The 24953-nt window shown below is 42.5% G+C and overlaps 1 protein-coding gene across 1 annotated transcript in view; it reads left to right on the top strand.

Moving 5' to 3' along the window:
* ALK (ALK receptor tyrosine kinase) overlaps positions 1-24953 on the top strand; it is a 597092-nt gene that overhangs the window by 148361 nt on the left and 423778 nt on the right. The window contains exon 2 of the mRNA XM_083732114.1: positions 21888-22007. Coding sequence (XP_083588240.1) covers positions 21888-22007 — 120 coding nt within the window. The remainder of the gene's footprint in view (positions 1-21887; positions 22008-24953) is intronic.

The raw sequence follows: 24953 nt of genomic DNA, 5'->3' as shown, positions 1-24953 counted from the left end.
AGTAGCAGTGTGAGGGATTCTTCTCTTTCATAGAACGACATTACCTGACGTTAGTGGTTTCTAAATTGAAAGAGCTGAGGTTTTTTTTATGTTTAGCATTGTTGCAATTATCTCCTCAGGAAGTATATGTTGACTTCTAATGAGAACATCATGACATGTAACCAAATGTATTAGTGTGCTGCAAAACAATATAGCAAGTTTGAATTGGCCACATAAATGCTTATTAAACAGTTCAATTGGGGTGAGAAACCACATAGATTAGCCCAGAGGCTACATAATTGCTGTAGTCTTCAGAACAGTGATGGTAAGCACTTGCTGGGAAAAGTGTGAAGTAAAAGTTGGTTATATGGTATATATTTGTAGGAAGTGGGTTTTAAAATGTTTTTTTTGAAAGGAAACATTTAGAAATGGCATCCCCATCTGAAATGAAGCAGTCCATTCTGCCACCTCAGGAGACTACCACTTCCTATATTGTGTTTGTAGACCAGGCCTGCCTGCTTCTTTTTAGCCTTCAGAATGGCTAAATTTTATTATTATTTTATTATTATTATTATCCCCCCTGCCTGCCTTGATATTTGTTTTATGGGCTTGTATTTCTTCTGATTGGGCAACAAGTTTTCTGTCGCTTTGCTCTTTTCAGCTGAATCCATAGAAATGAAGCTATAGCCTGGCCTTAGCACCTTCCTCACTTTAGGTTACTTGACCAAAACTGGAAGGGATGTGGACTGTGTATTCATTTCCATCAGTAGTAAGCCTGAGGTGCTGCTGTGGCTTCCAGCTGAACACAAGCAAAAGAAGGCAGTCGGCTGCACTGCTAGGCCTAGTGCTGGCAAGAGAGTGGAATTGAACCAGCTGTTTTTGGGTCTAAATTCTATTTCCTGTGTGCATCTGAAGGTCAAGAAAGAGATTGTCTGGCACGCTTCTCAACAGAAGCAGCAAATAAATAGATTTTCAAAGCATCTTTCCAGCTCTAAGTGATGACAAACAGCATCTTACCACACCAGATACAGCATGCTATATTGGCAGCACACTAGATACAGGCCGATACAGCAGTAGTATGCAAATTGATTAACACAGAAGATTTTAAGTGGTGCCTTGAGACACTAGAAGGGAGCTTCAGTTGAAATAATGAACCTGAATCATCATTTTATTTCTTTGTGTTTTTTAATTAATAAATGCAATATTATGTGAAATTGATTTATAACAAACTAGAGGATTTACACTGGATTTGGTATGTTATGCTGCTTAAAAGATTATTACATGAGACTCCCACATGCATCTTTATTTACACCTGTCATTCCAAACAATGTAAGAAAAATATGTTCGTCTGGTAGGTACATCTACCTTATGGCCTGTATAAGTAGTGTTATTAGATCCTTTTGAAGCTTGCAGAAAAGGAGTTCTAATATGCTGTCCTTGAGAAAAATATTCTGAGGAAGATACTCTGTTGAAAGTTTAGGTTTCTGTTGTATTAAAAGTATCTATTGCATGGAAAACCTTTTTTTGTTTCATAAAGGTAGTGCCTGTCAAAAGTCAAGGGGGGGGTGGAAAGGAAAAGGAAACCATCTTCCAAAAAAGATACACTCCCCACTTCCCACCCCACCCCAGTTTCAGCACTAAGGAAATACAAAGAGTAATTTCAGCTAATATCTAGTCAGTAATGCTGGTGACTTGCGCATCTTTGGTGGTGAAACATCCTACAGTGGCAACATCAAACATGGCTCCATCCTGAGTGTACATGTGATGGCCTGGGAATCCGATTCAGAGGCTGAACCGGAGGAATCCCAGCCTGCACAGGAGTCCCCGCCTCCAGGGCCAGCTGAACTGGGGCAGGGCCTTGGATCTGAAGCGCCTGCACCTGTGCCGGATCCTCAGGAGCAGGCACCAGGTGATTCCACTCTGGCTTCAGAGGTAATTAAGGACACAGTGCCTACAGGCGCGCCTCTCCCGGCCCTGCCAGAGAAAGAAGAGTCTCCCCCTGGGTACAGTAACTCCCCAGCCTCTCCTGAACTGCAGAGGCTTAGGGCAGAGAGACGGAGGGAACTGGTTTCTCCCAGGAGGAGTGCTCGCCTTAAGACCAAGAGAGGCGGGTCTCCTGGGGGCCGGGACCGCCCCGGCCTCAGAGAAGATAAAGGCCAGTCAGCCCGGTCCCAGGTTGTGGGAGCAACGTCATTGAGTACCTGATCCTGCCCGGACCCAGACCTGACCCTCCAGTGTTCCTGTCCCCGCCTGGCTTCCTGCTTTGGACCTCGCCCCACTCCTTGTGAACTGTTTCCAGGCTAGTGACCCAGGACCGGACTTTGACTAAGCCAACGGTAACCTTCCCCCCGGGACCAGCACAGTACAGTTCTACCATTTGAATGCCTTGCTTCCTTAGATCACAACTCTTGTTTCTGTCACACAACCAATGCAAAGCTGGATTTTTTTGTATCGGATACATCTGAAGGGAGTGGGGAGGTTCATTTCACAGACAGGAACCAAGAACAGGATGACTGGGAAAGAAACGGGGCACCAGACCCAGGCAAAGACATTTTGCTGTCTGAGGTGGAACTGCAAATCCCACCCCACCCCTCCTGAGTCCAGGTCTGTAGTTTACAAGGATGCCAAAGTTACTTTGGCAAATGAGACAGAAAATCTCACAAGTGCTTCGCCCCCTCCTTGGCAGTAAAACACATTAAAAATAAACTTAACAATTAACAACGTTTTGCCCTTTTATGGCACACAAAAACAGCTCTTTGAGGTAGCCACTTCACTTTGCCTAATGGTAGGACTGACCATGCTGAGAATAACTGGGCTATGGCCATTGGAAGGGTGGAAGTTGGTAGTGAACCAACCAAAGGAAGATGTGAACTAAGGAAGTTGACACTAACAGTCAGGTGAGGAGAGTGAACATCAAAAATATAGTTTAAAACAGGCTTCCTCAATCTCGGTCTTCCAGATGTTTTTGGCCTACAACTCCCATGATGCCTAGCTAGCAGGACCAGTGGTCAGGGATGCTGGGACTTGTAGTCTCAAAACATCTCAAGGGCCAAGGTTGAGGAAGGCTGGTTTAAAACTACTAGTTGGAATGCCTCAGCAACCCACCACATAAACCATGCTCCATGTTTCTAATCCATAAGAATGAAATTTGTCCTCCTAATCTCTCTACCCATCGCATGAAAAAGAAAGAGCATTCACTTAGTTTGAAAATAAATGGCCTTGCCAAAATATCTGGATGTTTTAAACCAGCTTGCTTTCCTCACCCCCTTGAGTTTATGACTGTCTAAATCCCTTCCTGCAAAAGTGAAATAACTTCACTCCCATTTCCGCCGCCTAGATTCTGTGCTGTTCGAAAAGAATTTCCCAAAGTGATTACCAAAAGGCCTGAAAGAGAAATGATTACAAATGGCTGAGTTAACTGCTCCAGACGGCCTCATCAGTCATCATAATGCGGCCTCAGCACAAGTCTCTTCAGGACAGGCAACTTGTCATGACAGATGAAACCTCTTTAAGGAGACTTCCTCCCTTGGCTGTTCCTCTAGCTAATCCTCATGAGGGAAGGTGCTTGCAAATAACGGTTCTTAAGCAATAATCTCAAGGAAATCTCTGCCAGCTGCCAATAGTACACTGGTTAGTTGTTTTCCTAAGCGGGGCCCGCATTTCTCAAAGCTAAAAGCTATTTACTTCCTGCATCTAGTGGTCAAAGTGCTTGTGTAGTGATTCATTTAAAGCTCTTTTTCAAGGGAACAGATCAAAGGCACCCACATGTGAAGAATGGCTGCTGAACAGGGCAGGTACAAAATTGAGTTGCATGGTCAGTCAACTGCATGCAGCCTCGCTGACCCATAAAAGTGAAGATAATTCCATCAACACAACTCCATGCTTCATACATTCCCCGGTGTATCATTAATCATTTCTAAAGCACAAAGTGCATTATCTTCTTTAGCCTCATAACTGTGAGGTCACTTCAAGTGGGAAACAGCAACATACCAGAGGCCATCAGCTCTGTGGTTAAGCAGGGACTTGAACCTGGAGCCACAGCTGCAAGTGAAAAACTGAAACCCAGGGATGTCCAACTTCTGTATGCAATCCTTGTTAACTTTCTTATTGTTCTGATGAGTGAAACTCTGGGCAAAGTTCTTACCATATTTTGATTAACATTTGTTAATCTGGAGTCCCATGAGACACCAAATGTCCATCAATTTCTTTGACTACCACGCCACATTAACTTCAGAAGTTTACTGATCCCATTTTACGGATGGGGGATTTAATTTTGTGGTTGAACTATGTTTCTTTGGGGTGGGGGCAGGGAGAGGGAATAAGAAATGGAATCAGGATTGCACTCAACTCCAGTAATCCACACTTGCCATTGAAGGTGTGAAAACAGGCTATGTAATTCCAATCCTATGTGCATAGACGTTTTCCATGCAGTTTAGAATTAGTACGTTGAAATTGCTTATCACTATGTTAAAATATGGGGTTGTTTATATCCCCTCCATATGCACAGTTTATGTATAATTATTATTACATGAAGAAGGCTTTGCCCGTGCCACCCACTGGAGTCATAGCTTAGCTGTAGGCCCTTTATAAGACTCAGAGATCTACCACCTAGATTCACAAACCAAACAGAATTTTAAGCCAACTATCCTGTTGTCTTCAATAGGACTAATGGCTTCATGCTTCAAGCTACCTCAGTGAAAATGGTTAAACATATTATGAAGTAAATACCAACAGAAGCAAGGAATCTTTTTTTAAAAATAATATTTATTAAAGTTTCAAAGAATTACAAACAAAAAACAAACAAACAGAAAATACAGAATACAAAGAAAAATAAAAACAATTAAAAACAAATCAATCTTTCCATATCTTATCTTTCATTTACTTGTTTCCCTGACCTCCTCACACCTCCCTTTTTTGTATTCTAATTCAGTTAGTTGTTTCAGCAAATCCTTTCCATTTTAGCTTTTATCTTAATAATTTATCTTAATATATTGTATCTTTACTTTCTCACCTATTCTTAATCCAATTTCACTTAATTCTATAACATTACTGCTAAAACCATATAACTTCATTCCAGTATCCTTCTAACATTCCTTAATTTGACAATGTTTCTGTAAATAGTCTTTAAATTTCTTCCAGTCTTCTTCTACCGGTTCTTCTCCCTGGTCTCGGATTCTGCCAGTCATTTCCGCCAATTTCATATAGTCCATCACCTTCATCTGCCATTCTTCCTTGTGGGTAAATCTTGTGTCTTCCAATACTTTGTAATGAGTATTCTTGCTGCTGTTGTAGCGTACATAAAGTTCCAGAAGCAAGGAATCAATAGAATTTTGGTGTGTTGTTTTTTTAAAAATGTATTATCTCTTCATCCTATCTAGGCTCAGTATTCTTCTTTTGTCAGTAGCAATATGAAATAAAGATTGCCTTTCTAATCACACAGATTTGTCTCCAGTAAAGCAGATCAAATGCTTAGCTTCAAGTCACAAAAATGGCCAACGAGTAAATTCAAAGCTGTGAGAATTACAGTTGTTGCACAAAATGATCTAAATGCATAGTTATGTATATTCTACACTAAATTCAGCAGTAAGGGTTTATTTTCCCTGGCAGCAACAGAAAGTGCATGAGGTATGCTGTTCACTGTGTTTCTTTTAGTTTTGCCTAACTACATAGCAATATGCTTTATGTGTCTGTTTGATTAGATGCCTTTGTGCCTTGTTATGTTTATGCTTGCTGTGCATTAATAAAATTTGTATTTCTTACCCATATGCATGCTAATTGCCTCTGAATCCATAAAAGAACCACCATGCTTGCCAGAACCACCTAGCCTTGGCTGAACAGAACCCCAGAAATAAATGGCATGAGCATGCACAGTGTGCATTTGCCTACCCCGTGAGGATTCTCCCTTAACAGTAACTTCAGTTTGAAACACAAACTCATTGGTTTGCATCCAATGCTAGTCTTACTCAGTGTAGACCCATTGAAATGAATGAACATTACTAACTTAGGCCCATTAATTTCAATTGCTATAGTCTGAGTAGGGCTAACAATGCTTCATTGCCAGTCAGCCACATGATACATCGACTCACAGCTATTCTTCCACCAAAATGTAAAGGGGGTGGGGAGTGGCTGTAGCATCAACAGATAGTTTAATGGGAATCTGTAAAGAGAATCTGGTCAGCAAAGAGTATAAACAATGCAACAATTGAAAATACTGAAATTCAGCAATGGCGGTTCATTGTTTGTAGTCATATTTCAAAGGTATCCTTGGAGGGCCCTCAGCCAATTGGAACTTAGTTCTGTGCATATTGCACTTCCCTGTAAATCCACCACTGCTCCCATCCCTAACCACCAGTGGTAGTTTTCCAGTGATAGGATTAGATTCCAAAACAGTGCATTCAAGGGGTCAGATGAAGGCAGGGCAAGAGGGACTTTGGATTTCTTGGATCCAAAGCTCCTTCATTATTCTGAGGGTCCTCAGGATCAGGCTTGTCACTAACAGCAGACTTGAGCTGCTGTAGATGATTCCCCACTGGTTTCACTTGGGGTAGGGAAAATTAAGGGGAAAAACAACTATTTGTGAATGGAGAGAAGCATGTTCCCCCTGCTCCCATGTCCTGCTGACTTGCAGAAGTGGGTAGAACTTTTGAGGGGCCAGATTGTCCAGCACTTCATTCCCCACCTTCACTCCCCCTCCCACTTAGGATTGCATTGTAAGGTTCATTTAAAAGCAAGCATTGAAGGAGCTAAACGTACATCCCTTGAGAAGGCATTTCATGATTTGAGGCCATTGGTGAAAAGGCCCTGTCCCTTGTCCCCATGGTCCTGTGGGCCTGGCCTCTTCGTCTCAAGTCCTAATAAGGTTCATATGGCTGCACACAGCCCTTCAAAAAGCCCAAAACAGTTTAGTGCTTTAACAGCAGTATTTAAATTGGACGTGGAAGCAACCAAGTAACCAATAGAGCTGATGTAATATCAGCATAGTATTCTCTGAATGCTTAGCCCCAACCCAATCAATCATTTGGCATCTCTATTCTGTACTAACTGAAGCTTCTGAATTATCTTTAAAGGAAGCCCACATAAAGTACACTTGCTTTTTGCAACAACAACAACATGTGTTTAAAAATTCGCTTTAAAAAACAACAACAGATGCTTGAAACTTTGTTGGTGTTCTGGGAGAGCTGTAAGTGTCAATGAAACCAAATAAGAATATTTGACAAGGGGCAGAATAACACCTAGTAGAGTAGTCCTGAAAATAATCCCCAATGCACTCTGCTGGAGGGGAGAAGAACCATTTTGTGCTCCAGATTCTGTCCCATTCCCATCAACCTCCAGCAGAATTGCCAATGTTAAGAAATGATGAGATGTGTTGCCCAAGAAAATCTGGGGGGCACTAGGTTCCCCACCTCTGTGAGGTGTTGTCTTTATGGCATCACTACATAGTAGTCTTTTCTGCATCTAAGGTTGGCAGAGATATGCAAGAAAGAAAGAAAAGGACCATAGGTACAGTCAAAACCATATGAATTATGAGCACAGCATGATGCCAACACCAGCCTCTCTGTTACCTTAACCGGGAAGGTATTTGGTTGAGATGCCAAGTATAAGAAGTATGAGAATTGGATAAATGAGTGAGGCTATCTAATCCCCTAAGAAAGCCCAGTGCAGAGATTTATCTTTGGAGAGCCACAAAGATGGGTTGGCAGCAGCAGCCTACAAGCTGAGGAAAAGGAATGTTGTGGCCTGCATTTTGTAGTGTATCTAAGAGAGATCTCCCAATATTTCCTATCTCTCTCCTATAAACCCCCCTTTTCAGTTTGAAAACAAAATGATGAGGTACTGTAATTTTCCCGTCTACAGCTTCCATTTGCAGTCAGTTCCGAGGTGCCTATCTGTGTGAAGATAAGAGCTTTTCATGTTTTACTCAGGTGTTTTATGGCCTTCATTTCAGGAACACTTACAAAACTTTCACGAGAAATGCTCCTATGTTTTTAAATTTCCTACGGTTGTAGCCAGAGATGATATCCTTTACCTTAAGCAAAGCAGAAATATTGCAGTGAAAACAGACAACATAAGCACACTGGCATCCTTCCCAGTCAAGGGAATATGAACAAGGTTTTATTGTTACTGCCAAGACAGCTGGATTTTAGATGGAAATAGTAATCTCATTCTATGGCTGTTTCTAGGGGTAATACAGCTTTCCTGCTAACAAATGCCCAGTATTCTTTCTGCATTAGAAACATCTTGTGAGTTCATTATCTTTGTGCCAAGGTATTTCTCAGCCCCAAACCCTAATGACTCTAATAAATGGCAATACACACAAAAGGCAAGAAATTCAAAAGTACAGTACCCTACAGCTATCATAATTTGTTTCCATTGTGCATATATAATGGAACTTCGGAGCATTCTGTGGCATTAGCTTTAATGGTCTGAATGTTTTCAGTTTTTAGAAATTAAACAGGTTGCAGATAGTATTCCTGACATGCTTTCTTAATCACGTAGCCCCTGCAGTAAGTAGACTTGGTAGCTGGATCATTCACAGTGGCAACAATGGCTCGTTAAGCTGACCATTAAGCTACTTCAGACTTCTGGAATATGTCCCACTCATCTGCCAGTATGGGGTTTGTAATAAAGCCACTGCGACAAGGAGAGTTGCAAGGACATTTTTGCTGTTTAAACTTGGCCAGGGAAAAAGGAAAGAGATTTGAGTTTTGTACCTACGAGATGTAGAGATGGTCACCAGCTTCAACAGCTTCAGAAGAGGATTAGCTTCCAATGGCTACTAGTTATGATGACTATGCAATACTTTGAGCATCAGAGGAACTATGCTGCTGAATGCCAGTTGCTAGAGAACATAAAAAGGGAAGTGCTATTGTGCTCTTATCCTGCTTGCAGACTTCCCATAAGCATCTAGCAGGCCACCGTGGGAATAGAATGCTGGATCAGTTGGGACTTTGGTCTGATGCAGGAAGCACTCCTCACCACTGAGGGCACAATGGCCTTGCGTGACACTGCTGCAACCAGAGGAACTCCAAGCTTCAAGGGAACTTCAACTCCATGCACAACAGGCTGCACAACTAATTCCTGGGAATTGAAACCAATCACCCCCAGCACCTCTGCTTTGTTAGGATTCAGCCTCAGTGTATTGGTCCCATCCAGCCTGTTATTAAATCCAAGCACCAGTTCAGCACTTGTATAACCTCACCTGACTCAAAGGACAATGAGGAATAGAGCTGAGTGCCATTAATATATTGATGGCCTATTACTTCAAATCCTCTGCTACAAGAAGCAGCCAGCTTCTGATATCAGAAGTCAAAGGACATGGGGGACAAGATGGAATCTTGTGGGACCTCACAGCACGAGTGCTATGAAGCCAAACAGAAGACACCCAACGCCCTTTTCTGAAACCAACCTGTCAGGGAACTGACATCAGAGCGAGAGGCAGAGGCAGGGCTCCAGAGCGATGCCGGAGAGGGGACCAGCAGGGGGGGGGAGGAATTCAGCGCAACACCAGTAGAGAAGGGAGGGAGATGGAGGAATTGGAGACTGGTCTCCAAGACCCTGCATCAGAGACTAGTGGAGAGAGCGCTGGCACACCCCTGCCTTCCCCTTACTTGCGCAGACGAGTTCCGCGCAGGGAAAGTAGGAGGAGACTTGGCGTCAAACAGCTCTTATGCTGGAAAAGGTTCAAGAAACGCCCACTGACAGATTCTGCAAGCGACTGACCGGCCATGGAGTGTGGGCTGGCAGCCAAGGCATGGTGAACCAGGCAGTCGAACACAACTAGCAGGCAACTTACGCACAAGTAACCCCTTACAACCATTACACAACCTTATCAAAGTGCCCCCAACTCTCACCTCACCAAGCTGGTCCAGCAAGATTCCATGGTCAATGCTACCAAATGTCACCGAGATAAAGAAAGAAATGCAAGGGTTAAGAATTCAGGTAGCTGGCATCCATCCATCAAGGACAGTATTCACATCTTTGGGCTGCGTTGACTGAAACAATTCCCAAGCAAAATGACTAGGTGATATTCTGGACACCTCCACTGGATCTGTATCACCATCACTACCCACATCAAGTTCATAAGGCATATGAGCAACTTTACCCTCACAGCGCCTTTCAAATTTGTCACAGCAGGCTTTCGAGGATTCCACCCAGAACACCCTTTCCTGTGTCTGTTCTTAAAAACTCATTCACTCCCCCCCCAAAAAAAAATGCTCTGCTGGACAGCTCCCTGAGCATTCAGTGGTGGCAGAAAAGTGAACTTGCTTTGCTGCCATAATTGCCAAAAAATAGAAGCAAAAATGTTTCCTTGCTTGAGTTAAGTCATGGTTGTTATTTAACTTGCCACTTGGTTTTAGCCATCACCCTACTTGCTTCATAGCCCACAGCTCTACAGGAAACCAGGGAGCTGACCAGGCTGTGCGTTGCAGGACAGGGCACTTGCGAGTGAACATATCAAACTTCTCCACTGTCAGATGACTGTTGCGGTTGCTTAAGAGTAACCAGGCAGGACTCCAAACCTGTGTTTTACAGGTTTTATTTTGCTGCAAACTATTTACAATGAAGAGCTCCAAAGCTCATTTCTGGCTGAATCACTAGCAGAATCTGGGAGTGGTCTTTTTTGGACCTCCCCCAACATAAGAGTTTCATTACCCCCAACCTTCTCCTTCCCTCTTTGCGCCTTAGGCTACTGCACAGGATGGGCGATGGCAAGGGTGTGTTTCCCTCCTGTCCGGCTTGCCCAGGAGGGCAAGGCTCCCACCAGCATCCTCTGGTCCTTGCACCTCTCCCCCACTAGAGGTGGGGCTTTCCCCCTCCCTGCAAGAGGAACTGCTTCACAAGATTTTCAGAGGCTCCTTGTAGCACAACTGCCCTTCTATTCCTCACCTCTGAGCCGATGGCAGTTCCCTGACATCCACATATACCATATCTGTATTAACACATAAATATTCCCTCGGCCCAAGGCATTCATGGCGTACATTATGAACATGTGCATGTGCTCAGTGTATCCATGCTCTTTTGGCAGAGTCATTGCAAAATGTTTCTGAGTTTTAAGTTTAATTTTCCCATAGTGCTTCATCCCTCCCAATCTTCCTCTAGCATCTAAAAGTGAAAACAGAAAAAGTACCACTGCATTCCCCCTTGTGTGTATTGGGTCAAAAGAGCTATCACAACATTGCTGAGCATGCTGATTCCAGCCGCTGTCCGTAACAAATCCCACCTCTTAAAGTGATGATGATCATAATTAACAATAGTGCATTAATCTCCCTGGAATTTCCCATGTCCCGCATCCTGCGTGGCTCCCTTGTACATAACAACCTGGGCTGCTTTGCAGATGTAATTGTTAAAGCACACTCAAGAGTGTTGTAGTAAATAGAAAGCTCATGGATTTCTGGAATACTGTCTGATACCTTTTTGCGATTACAATTCCACAACAAAGAACGAGACATATGTTGGAATCAATCCAGCAAGCATGGCTTCTGGGTAAGTTCCACATGCCTGGAATCCATAGAGGCCCACCATTGCAGTGCTTGATGGGCTGCATTCATTGTTGATTGTAAAAAGATGTGCACTATTTTCACATGGGGGTAGGATGAGCATGGGCGGGGGGGGGGAGTTAGCTATTTTGACTTTGGAGATTAAAAAAACACACCATAAGAGCACGGAATACATTGCATCTGAGGAAGAAAACAAAAGAGACAAAAACAGCATCAATCTATATATCCACAGGGAGAAAATGAGTAGTGCAATAAAAAAAACCCCTCTTTCCTAATAAACTGGCTCAGACCAGGCCTGAAGTTTCTGAAATCCCCCTTTTGGATCTGTGCTGGAGCAGAGCTAATAAAAGAAAACATCTCTCTCATATATGAAATAAATATATATGGTGGTCATTTTAAACTTTCTCCTAGGTTTAATGGGCCTACTGAAGGATTTTTTTAAAAGTTCAGATTTGTTCTGAATTGCTGTGCACAAATATATATATATATAGAGAGAGAGAGTGTTCATGCCTGATACATTTTTGTTCTGATTTCTAAAGGTCCCATGGCTGCTTTTCCTTTGCATCGGCAGCCATCATATTTCCAGGAAGCCTGGAAATCTTTCACCCTTCAGCTGCTTATTCTCCAATGGAGACATCACTGAGAGCTAAAACACATGATATGGGAAGCATTAGGTGCAATTTTGGGGACTGTACAATTCAAACTGTAGATTAATGGCAGCTGTGGGAATAATCTATATTTTTTAAAACCCTCCCAGCATTTAAAATAATAATAATAATATGAACAATTAAGTGTAGCCACTTATGCATCATCACAGGCAGGATAAAGATTTGCATGAGTTGTTGTTGTTGTTGTTGTTGTTGTTGTTGTTGTTGTTTTATACCCCACCCTTCCTCCAAAGGAACCAAGGGCTGCTTACTTTTTTTACACATGCTTTTTGTTTGTATGGATGCAAGTTTAGAAATAAGGAATGGAATTCAATGTCATTCCAAGGCAATTGTTCCATCAACCCAAGCATTTCGGCTTGCTGGATGGAATTACCTTTTCCTTCCCCTCCCATGCACTGATCCTCCAGAACCTACGGGGGAAGCCCTGTTCCACAAGTGGGAGACCTTGCACAGGGTTAGGGTTAGGGTTAGGGTCAGAACAGGCAAGTTGAATCTGCCCAATTTCGTTACTTCAGATATAAATGCAATACATCTTGCCGTAGTGGGGGGAATGTTGACCATTGTGTCTGCTCGTTCTGCTGCCCAGGTGTTAATTGTTGATGGACAACTTCAGTGTCTAAGCACTCTCTTCTTAACATTCCTTATTTTTAAAACCTATGCTGTTTAACATCTCAAACTGGATTGGCATTATGGTGCCAGGATCAGCGGGTAAATCCTTTAGCCCTGTATCATTTTCCCATTTAAAATGGTGCCCCCCAGATCCTATTCCTATCCCTGCTTGAGGAAAACATGCATCTATGGTTATTTTCCCTCCGTAGGGCAAATAGTAATGTCTCTGGCGAAAAGTTAGACTGGAGAAAGGCATGGGGAAATAGTTATGCACTTTTACAACATTTCCACAGTACTGCTGATACTATCTGATGCTTTCAATTCCCTCCTCCATTTTTAAAGGAAACTAAAAGCAGATTCAAAGCCTTTAATCTGGATTTTCTATAGTCATCTGTAATGAAAATATCAAGCTGACATTGGTGGGAATGTAGATTTGGCTGTCTCTTCCATGTAGTAGCTGGCATTATTAACAACATTAGCACAGCACAAATTGTGAAAAAGAGGATCAAAGGTGTTTCACGCTCCCTTATGTGAAGTCCAGGCTTTGGCAAGAACTGGGGTTTGGGCAAGTGGAATACTAAAGCATTTACAAGCTGTTAGAATTTATGTTTAATTCTCTTGGGGGTCTGGAGGGGAGAGCATCCTCCTGAGCATTACGAGGCCTAACGAAATAATTTTTCAGGCTGATCATAGTCAGTCAACAGTGTCAGTCACTGTAAATGTTTCCAAAAGTACATTCCATTCAAGCCTCAAGAAACATCTTGGCATCTACTACCACCTACTAATTGCTACCTGTATTCCTCCTTCTCGGCAAGAGTTCAATACAGATTTTCTGACACCCAGAATACTGTTTATTTGCACTCATCAAGCGTTCAGAGTGTGACATAAAATCATTGTAACGTAATACATTATTTAACATGTTTTCCAACTGGAAAAGATGAAGTGATGGGTTGTCACTGAGCATTTTGGAAAAGGAAAAGAGAATATTTGGTCTGAGGCTATGCACCCTGCTAGGACAGCGGGCAAAGCCAAACTAGTACAGGAATCAACCAAGCTAGAGGAAAATCCAGCACTTTTCCGCCCCATTTATTTCAACACAGCAGAATTAAGCATGCTTTTTACCCCTCTCATTGAAATAAGTGGGGGGAAATGTGGCTGAATTGTGACTTTCCATTGGGAGTTCGTAGACAAGGCCAACCATGTAGCCAGCTTGTTTGTCAGGTGACTATTGAGATGGATGAGCTCTCCCAAGCTCCCCTCAGATTAACTCAGAAATGGCCCACGGTCTTCAGGGGGTAAAGAGCAGAAAAAGCATGGAACATATTGGAGAGCCAGTCTGAAACTTGTAAAACTGACACACACACACACACCCTGCAAAATTTGCAGGGAGGTATATAAAGAGGCGGACGCAGGTGGCGCTGTGGGTAAAAGCCTCAGTGCCTAGGACTTGCCGATCGAAAGGTCGGCGGTTCGAATCCATGCGGCGGGGTGCGCTCCCGCTTTCGGTCCCAGTGCCTGCCAACCTAGCAGTTCGAAAGCACCCCTGGGTGCAAGTAGATAAATAGGGACCGCTTACTAGCGGGAAGGTAAACGGCGTTTCCGTGTGCGGCTCTGGCTCTGGCTCTGGCTCTGGCCAGAGCAGCGATGTCACACTGGCCACGTGACCCGGAAGTGTCTCCGGACAGCGCTGGCCCCCGGCCTCTTGAGTGAGATGGGCACACCAACCCCAGAGTCTGGCAAGACTGGCCCGTACGGGCAGGGGTACCTTTACCTTTACCTTTATATAAAGAGGTTCATATAAGATAAGAGTACCAATGGCTACTCTTACCAGTATGACCAGTTGGAGAGAGCTGTTGTGCTCATCTTATGCTTGTGGGGGTTTTCATGGGCGTCCATGGAAATATCTATAAGCATTGCAGAGGTTTGGACTGGATGAACCTTGGGATATCTTCCAACTCTACAGTTCTATGATTCTGTGATCTGGTTGGCCACTGTGACAACACAGTGCTGGACTAAATGGGTCTTTGGTCTGAACCAACAGCAAAGCTCTTCTTTTGGCTGCAGGGGCAGTAAAAACTAGACTGGGAAAGAGAAGTGCATCCCCCGTCATGCTCTATGTGTCTCCACAAGGGTCTGTCTCCTTCCTTCTGTGCTCACAGGAGACTTTGAGAACATACCATACATGGGTATGCATGCAAAGGATCAGAGAGTCAGCTAATACTGGGCTTGCATGTGCACACAGTAGGTATATTTCTAGAGTCTGTTCTCATGGTCTGCTGAATGCAGTTCTGTCCCTCACCTCCATGCATATTACATCACTCCACATTGACTATCAGAGAAGGGACCGAGTGTTGATACAGGCGTTTATTTGCTGCATGCACAGAGATGCACGCTTACTGTAAAATGGGCTCACAGAGTCATTAGTTCTCAGCAAGTAGTGACAAAATGGAGCACAAGGCAGGAAAAAGTAAAATAGAAAGCCAGGAATACAGTGGTACCTCAGGTTACATACGCTTCAGGTTACAGACTCTGCTAACCCAGAAATAGTGCTTCAGGTTAAGAACTTTGCTTCAGGATGAGAACAGAAATAGTGCTTCGGCGGCACGGCAGCAGCAGGAGGCCCCATTAGCTAAAGTGGTGCTTCAGGTTAAGAACAGTTTCAGGTTAAGAATGGACCTCCGGAATGAATTAAGTACTTAACCTGAGGTACCACTGTAGCCTGTTCCTCCCTCCTGGATTAGACCTTTCTCCTTTAAGCAAACTATTTTGGAAGTAACTGGGCTGTTGCTTAATCAGGGGCCTTATGAAAACTGCTTCTGAGAAGGAATCTATGGATTTGGCATAGCAAGTCTAGCCAAGGAGATGGGCCTGAGTCGTACCAAAATCGCAGTGGAGCTAAATTAAATATGGCCCATAGGGTGTTTGTAAGGAAATAATTAGAGGCTCTCATTTTTTCTTCCAAAGGCAGAAACTCTGTACCCCTGACCTACTTAGACTCTTGTAATTGAGCTTTTTGAAGTATACTTGTAAGAGTTCTGCTTTCTGCATCCATTCTTAGAGTCGCTCGTGTGGAAAATGAATAAAGAAGCCCTGAATTACTACTACGATGAATTCCTGGCTTTTATTCAAACAACTGTTTGAGAGTAATTTTGCAATATATCCCACAAGCTCAGTATGTAACCGAGTGGAATTGAACCTACAATCTTGAAACTACAATTCTATTATGGCACTTTAGAGCTTTGAAAAATGCCTGCTTCCTTGGTATCCTACCTGGCAGAAACACATTACCCAAAGGATGAACCTGCAGCAGTGCCTAGAAATAAGGTGAAGTTTTGCTCTGGCCTAATTTGCTGTTTTACAAAAGTTTTGTTCTTGGTCTTCAATGGCTGGGAATAGGCATCCTCCCAAATACAATGTTTCAAAATGTTGTCTACATGTTCTCTAAACTTGCAGAACAAGCAAACAAAAATACTTTATTCATAAGTGTGGTATGACTGTGAGGTTCGCCATCAGCTGCTATTATTATCTCTGATCCGCACCTTGGTTTCCTCTCAGACTCACTTTGTACACTAAAGCATTATTACTTAAAGTATTTTTGCTATTCTCCAAAGAGCCAAGGAGGTAATAGTCATAATACTCATGATACTCCTACTCCCGCTAATAATTTATTTTTATACCCCATCAATCTGACCAGGTTGCCCCAGTCACTCTGGGCAACTTCCAGCAGAAATGTTGTTGCTGCTGTTGCTATTGTTTATTGAATCTATATTCAATAAACCAGAGATCGCAGGGTGGTTCACAGATTAAAATCAAAATATAAAACCACAAAATACAGGAAACAACAACAACATCAAACATTAAAAGCTTCCTGAAACAGGGCTGCCTTCAGATGTTTCCAAAAATGTATATAGTTTAACTCTTTGACATCTGCCTGGAGGGCATTCCACAGGGAGGATATGACTACCAAAAAAGTCTTCTGCTTGGTTCCCTGTAGTTTAACTTCTCGTATTGAGGGAATTGCCAGAAGGCCCTCAGTGCTAGACTCAGTGTCTGGGCTGAACAATGTGGGTGGAGACACTCCTTCAGGTATACAGGGCAGAAGCCATGTAGGGCTTTTAAAGTCAATACCAACACTTTGAATGTGCTTGGAAGCATACTGGGAGCCAATTTTGATCTTCTAGGACCAGTGTTATGTAGTCTCAGCGGCTGCTCCCAGTCACCAGTCTAGCAGCTACATTCTGGATAAATTGCTTTTCATATCCAGGGACTCAACATGCTAAGCTGTTTTTTATCTTTAACATACAAACAGCTAAGGCAGTTCTTCGAGTGTAGTAGTAAGATAAACTTGCAGTATAGTACATTTTCTATTAGAGAACTTCATGCGTGTATGTTCACCTGTAAAGGTAAAGGGACCCCTGACCATTAGGTCCAGTCGTGACCCACTCTGGGGTTGCGGTGCTCATCTTGCTTTATTGGCCGAGGGAGCCGGCGTTTTTCTGCAGACAGCTTCCGGGTCATGTGGCCAGCATGACTAAGCCACTTCTGGCAAACCAGGGCAGCGCACGGAAACGCTGTTTACCTTCCCGCCAGAGTGGTACCTATTTATCTACTTGCACTTTGACGTGCTTTCGAACTGCTAGGTTGGCAGGAGCAGGGACCGAACAACAGGAGCTCACCCCGTTGCGAGGATTCGAACCGCCAACCTTCTGATCGGCAAATCCTAGGCTCTGTGGTTTAACCCACAGTGCCACCCGCATCCCTGTTCACCTGTATGTAAATACAATAGCACATCCAGAACCTTGCCATTCATTTCATTGGGACTTCCCAGTGACCTTTTGTTTTGATAAAGGAAAAAATTTTGAGCTCTGACCTACAGCATATAATAAATGTCTCCACATTTCAAAATCTGCAAGAGTTTGCTTTTATGATCGTTGGTGTTGAGGATCAAACCCTTTAAATTGTTTCAGTATCTGTGCATCTAGTGAATCTAGTGTTTGAGATAAGATCAAGAGCACCACAGTAACTTGGAATAGGACCTTGACTGTGACTGCCCCTTTTCTGCATTCCTGTCGAGATATGACAGGTACCCACTATCTGCATTTTCTGGAAACAATGGGAGTTGGTGGGTTGCTAGCAGCAACCACCACTGAATTTTTTCGAAACATGATCTTATGTCGCCTCCTTCTTTGACGGTATTCATTTGAAAAGTTTCATCATATTCTAGGCACCCCTTCGTGTGAATATGCAAAAGGCTTTAACAATAGGTTTGAATTATTTAAATGTTCTGCATTCCCAAACCCCTGTCATTCAGGGCAGCTTTGCATCCCCTGAAGTTTTATCATTTACTCACAGAAATATCCCCATGTTGATGTTGGTGGCATGGGGATCTGTGCTCCAAAGGCACTTGCGTTCTTGAGGAAAATGCAAATTACTTGCATATTTAGAATCCAGGATTAGACCGCAGGCCAAAGCACACCAGTGCGCCATAAGGAGACTGCTGCTGTGCTGTGAGAAATGATTTTTTCTTTTTAAAATGAAGGCATCTGAGCGCTCAAAGTACATAGGCCTTCAGAGGAGCTTTTGCCCACTGCATCTCTGCACAGTTTTGTGCTCAGGCTTTGCTTCTGTCCCCGTCATTCTCTGCTGGGGCTAGGCAGCTCTACCACATCTTTGCACTAGATGTGATGAGGTAACATAAAGATGTTCAGTACAAGGATACAGCACAATTAGCTTCCCATGAAGCAGACATGCTCAGAACTCTACCAGAAACATGGGTAGGTTTCTTTTACTCTTTACACTAAACCTTTTGAGCCAGAAGAGTGAAAATTGCCTTCCTTCAGAAAGTTTGGGAAACTCTGACCTGAATTAATTGTCTTGTGGTCAGCAGCAGGGGTTGGGACTTGTCAAAGCTCCTTGACCTGGCCCAGTGCCCAAAACTGACCAGAGATGTTACAAGGACCTCTCATTTCTTAGCAAGAAGAAAAAACAAAGCAGTGACTTTTTCATACTCAATTTAGCCACTCTGGCATTGAAGTTCATTTGGAAGGGGACAAATGAAGTGGGCTGTGATGAGGGGGAGGAGAAAAGGAGCTGCAGTTGAATGGTGGCGTAACAGCTAAAGGACATACATAATTCTGCAGGCAATCCTGAATTATACACCTCTTGTTGTTTAGACATCCCTTGCTTATATGTTGCATCATATAAGCATATCAGTGAAAGGTTTCTCTCAAGTCCAGAGTACTAGTACTAGTACTAGTCTCTGAGTATCTGAGAGCAGTATTTGGCTCTAAGTTGTCCTTTAGGCAGGAATGTCAAAAATGGCCATAGTTATTAAAGCAGAATTTAAATGAAAAAGCTTGGAGAGGTTCAGCATGCCTTCTCTTCATGGTTTAATGTGCCCTGCCAAACTCCCGGCTACTAAAATTTGAGCCGTCAGCCTCCCATTGTAATTCATTCATTTATTTAAAAGGTTAGTATGGCTGCAGGAAAGTGATAAAGCACCTTAAACCAGGGAGTCAGGAAGGGTAGTTGCATGTTCCAACCAGAGTTAAAGTTCCTCAGTATATTTTGACTTTGAGTCCTGCATCTCCAGAGGATACACAATGAGGGGGAAAAGGGAAAGCATTTTTCCAACCACAGAATATCCAGAAAAATAATTTTTCATTGGATTATTTTGGGAGCACTCAGAGGCATTTTCTTTCAGTCTTGTGGGACTATTGCAATGAAGCCCTGGAATATCTGGGAGTAATATTGTCACGTAATCTTCATGAAGTTTGTTATTTGCTGTGACAGTTGCCATTCCTCATTGCAAACAACTTCTGCACATTTTTTTTTCATGCTTAGGGGACATTATGGCCCTTGCGTGGCTACTTGAACAGTAGGATAAGGTTTTAACATTTGCTGGCTCAAGGAATTAGAGGCGGCTCAGGCATCATACAGCCTAACCCTGCCCATAAACTCACAACCACATTATCAGAAATTTATAAGATATAGCAAAAACGAATCTATATGAAACTATAGATTTCAGTGTTGCACCCCTCTGAGGTCTGTTCTAGGTGGCTGTCTAGTTGGCTTAATGATAACACAGGCCATGGGTGTTTGGGGAAGAATTGCTGCTGGTTGGGCTTCTGAGTCCATGCTATCACTGTACCTCTCTGTGTTATGACAGCTTGCCTGCTTTCTAGGCAGAATATATCAGCAAGGTTTAGCACTGGGAGTGAGGTGGGGTGTGGGAGTTTTGGGTTTGCCGTGTGGTTGGCTGGCATTGCTGTACATGGCAGTGTGTGTGTGTGTGTGTGTATACACACATACCTGGTTTTTCTGACAAGTAAGGGACGTATGTGTACATTGGTGGCTGCCTGAAGCAATATTAAGGCAGAGCAGTTTTGATAGGGGTCATTCCAAGCACAGAGAACAGCTTAGCAGGAGACACAAGAGATTAGAAGTGAAAGACCAAAATACAATTTTATGTTGAATTGTTCTGATGGCAGACTGCTGCAATTTTCCTCATGAAGCCAATAGGAGCTATGTGAGAATGTGAGGACTAGCCTTCTGTTGCAATCAGGCTGGTTTTCTACCAGTTTCAATTTCCTACTTACACATGAAAAGAAAAAATTAAGCTGTCAAACACAAGCTATTAAAATGTAGGAGCTAAGAGTAAAAGGCCTCCATGACATGGCCTGCGTTCTGTGCCCCTGTTTTCTGTTGAGTTTACCTGCTTCCCTGATCAGAGCAGCAGAAGTGCTAATCTCACACTTTCAGAATCATGCTGGCCTGGCAGGTGTTTGGAGTGGATAGAGATGAAAATATACTATCGCAGCTGATGTGGGGTCATTGGGACATGATAACCCCCAAAGGCTTATACCGAACATTCTAATTTGTGACACTGAAATTCAGCAGGGTGTGAAGGTACCTGCTCTATGAGCCAACTCTCCAGAGGCTAAAAATAAAGTAACAAGTGAGAAATGCTCCGAGGTCAGACCTCATGCCAAGAATCTGCTACTTCAGCCAGATGATATTGCCTGCAGTTCTGTGCTGGAGTTAGTTTTCCTTCCCTATGGAAAGAAAAAAAGTAAATATTACTTTTAACTTTACAGTCCTGGCTGTGGATGGCGATGGAACGGAGGAATATTATTTCATACTTTGGCAATTATATTTTGCAAATCTGGGCTTCCAGTATTTTACCTATTAGTTCAAGTCAGTGGTTAACAGTAGGAATTATATTTGCCACTAAACATCTGTGCAGATGTGTGTGCGTTCTGTGACTTGTCTTGATTGCTGTTTTTCACTTCTCTACCGCGAACAGGTGCCTGTACGTCAGCACTCATGTATGTTTCAGCCTTTATCATATTGATAGCCATACGCTTGGATAGCATGTCTGTTCTATGATGATATCCTTCATAGCAGGATAGAGAATAAAGCCCTTACAGCAAACCCTTCCCTAGGATGTGGTGATGAGAGCACCCAACTGCAGAATTTTGAAAACAATTTCACAACACCATAGGCATGGATGAAAGTCATCATGAAAAACATGCCCACTTCACTTTGACTCAGCTCTGATTTTAACCCACAATAGCAATTGCGAGTACAGAATCATAGGTTGGCATCTTCTCTGGTTAGATATGGTTTGCATTTCACATCCTAGATTGGTGAAAAGTTGGTGCTGCTAATTAAATTTGTATTTAGAAAAGCTGACCAGGTTTCAAACAATTGTAATTGCTCTGTTCCAACAAGCATGACTTCCCCCCAATTCACTTCTGGGAAGGTTTTGTATGGGAGGAAGCTGGCAACTACTGCCCAGTGTGCCTGGGGTGTCATTGCTTTTATGTGCACCACTGAACAGTTGGGGCATTGCTGTCAGTTTTGACAGCACTGCTCACCCCTCTCCCCACAGGTGATCAGCAGTAATTTGGTCTTGCATGTGGCACTGAATGTGTAGCTCACGGTTGCATATCAGTTTCTCTGAACTGCTACTATTGGGTAATGTTGGTTAATTGCTATTCATGCTCACTTGCAAGGATAATTTTAAATAGATGTACTAAACAGAATGTTGTTATTTTTCTGGTTGGCATCTGCTATTCTTATATTACTATATCATTTTTTTTGCATCATGATCTCTTTCTTTTATTGGTAGGTGTCAACATTCCAGAATCTCCAACAAATATTCCTCCACGTTCTTTGGATTTTACTGCTTGGAATTTGTCCTGGGTCATGAGAGATTCCTACCCTTCCTTTGTTCCCAGAGGGCGGCACTGTAAGTACATCCATCTTGCATTCCCAGTAATTTGGAAATGATCCGATGTTAAAATAAATGACCACCTAGATAAGTTTTCAAAGATGGTGTTTCCTAAAATAATGCCACATCATAAATGATTTCAGGTGATCATCCAGTGTTCTGTTAACTTAAATATGAGCTCACACCTTAGTGCATTCATTTGATAACCTTGTTAATCACTCAAATGAAAAACTGCCATTTTATTTGTTTGTTTGTAGAATTTATTAGCAACAGATTTTTGGCATGCTAACATACAGAAATTATGCATTACAACATTAACAGTTTAAAGTAACACATAGCCCTAATGATAAACAATAAGTTTAATATGTTTTTAAAACTTTTTTAAAAATACACAAAAATAGTAGCATGAAAATAGCTGCTTCAAATGAGTTAGTGACTGAAGTAGTGTGTTAAAAATGCCTTGACAAATAGAAGAGTCTTAACCATCCAGCAAAAGACAAGTAGTGACTCTACCTGGAAATCATCTTTCAAAAAGATATCCCACAAAATGCCCTACTCTGAGCACTACTGATTTCAGCTGGCAAATAGATAAATGAGCAAGGGTTCAGTTGCAGTTCTTTAGGCACAGGGAGGTTTATATGGGTGAAACTGGTCATATGTTATTCCTGCATTGTAGGGGGTTGAACTAGATGTACCTTCTAACTGTACAATTCCACGATGAGTCATTTTGTACCATTTCTTCCATAACCCCAAACCAGTTCCAAAAATGGGAGCCCCATTGTGAGAAGATTAACCTTATCATCATATACTAACAATCATTCATCAGTGCCCAACCTAAATTTGTATGCATTGAGAAAAGGGGTAATGTTAGCAAAACACACACTCTGACCTGCTGTGCTACTGAATACATCCTTCCTTGTTTTGCTTTAGATTAGGATGGGCAATTTCTGACCTTTTATATCTTGCTGGTCTACAAGTCCCTGTTGGAGATTCATTCTCCATGTCTTCAGTCATGGGATTGTTGTCTATCCCATGATGGTGTATGTTTTCATTCCACAGTGTGGGAAGTGGTGGAGACAGGATGTTTTGATGTTACTGTGTTCCGTGAAGTGGGACTATTGTCCTTTGTTCTTTTTCTCTTTGCTGTCTGATGAGAAGGAGCTAAGCCAGAATGTTCCAAGTGTATTATATGTAAATAAACATTAGATTAGCCAAATGCTGAGCTACTGAGTTCTGTTACACAAAATGCAAATACTTTGCGGATCCCTGAGTGCGCTAATGCCTTTTGGCATCAGTCGCTGTGATGCTCGGGCAGAGGAAAGCTTTTGAAGCTCCCGAACGATCAACCAGGAGGGAGAGAACATGCCAGCCATGCATGTGTCTCTGCCTGAGTCCTACATGAGAGTAAGACACTCCTAACAGTCCCATCGTACCCGACCATTCATCATGCTGGCTGGGAGGATCTGGAGGATTTGCTGATTTATACGGTGATTTAATTTCACTGCAGTTTCTGCTTGGGAGAATTACTATTGCAATACAATATTAGCACATTGTAGAAGGAATACTAGGTATCAAAATAAAAAATGGGGGGGGCACACTTTTAACTGTTTATATCAAATTAGGCCATGGCAAGATCCCCAGGAATTATAGTGTGGAAAAACATGACATAGCCAAAGTATAAACCGACACAGTGGTTTTCTGCTTTTGCCACTCACTAAATTGTGAATTGTGAATCTGAATTGTAGACTGATTCTGAGAGGACATTTGGGCTACCAGCAATCAGCAGTGGGAAAGGTGTGTTCTAAACCAATGTCTTTCTGGCTCACTGTTCTGTGAAGTTTCCTGGCTTCCCATATGACAATATTGGAAATGGACATTTCACATAATTGTTCCCTTCAGAATTTTCATTAGTCTTTACTGCCTTAAAAAGAATCTTACTATGTATTATTTTTTGTTGATAGTGAGCCATTTTGGAAGCTTGTTGTTAGCTGGAAAGGTGGGATAAATATATATAGAGAGAACAACCTTTTCCTCCCTAGCTACTACTGTAAGTATATGTAGCTGAAACAATCCCATATCCTACCTCTGACTCCCTCCCCTTCCTTTGTTACTTTTTAAATGTCTATTATTAGACTATAAGACCCTTAGGGAAGGGGACTCTCAAAGTACCATATTGAAGGCATTACAGTATATTCATAAAAAAAACTAAAATACTGAATGTTGCAAACTACCTTAAGATGTTTGCAAAGGGTGGTATGAAAGCATTTTAAATCAATAAAAATTAAATCAAATATATCTTGTGTTAGGACAGGCAACCCTAATGAACAGCCTATTCAAATGGCAATATAGCTAGGTCTGTTTGTGGGTCGGGTACCACTTGTCTGTGTTTAAAGGAAGGACCATAGCTCAATGGCTGAGCATCTGCTTTGCATGTAGAAAGTCTTAGGTTCAATCCCTGGCAACTCTTGGTGGAACTGGGAGAGACCCCTGCCTGAAATCCCAATCAGTGTAGACAACACAGAGCAGATGCACCAGTTGCCTGACTCTGTACAAGGCAGCATCCTTGGTTCCTGCACTGACATAATTGTAATGGACAAAGCAGGAGAAATTGCAGACACTTCAAATGGTATTATGATGATGTAATTATTGCAAAACCTGCCATCACTGGTTTGTTGAAAACACCAGTCTGGTAAGCCAACTGCAAAAGGGCATGTGAGTCACTGGCGCCATCTTTTAACTGATGTTTGGCGTCTGACTTCACTATGGAGTTAGTATGGACTTTATTATAATGGTTTCTTTCAGAGTAATATGGGTCCTGCATAGGCATTCTTGCAGTCCTTGTGGCTTCCGGAAAGGCTATATTCAGCATTCCTTTTGGAAGATGAAGGAGGATGAATCTATTGCCAGCCTCTTGTGGGAACAGATGAGGTGGAAAAAGGCTAATAAGATTTACTCACCCCAAGC

This window comes from Podarcis gaigeae (assembly GCF_964106915.1).
Source record: "Podarcis gaigeae genome assembly, chromosome: 3".
NCBI classification, from domain to species: domain Eukaryota; kingdom Metazoa; phylum Chordata; class Lepidosauria; order Squamata; family Lacertidae; genus Podarcis; species Podarcis gaigeae.
The sequence above is the reverse complement of the archived record's forward strand: the minus strand, read 5'-3'. Positions and strand labels throughout refer to the sequence as shown.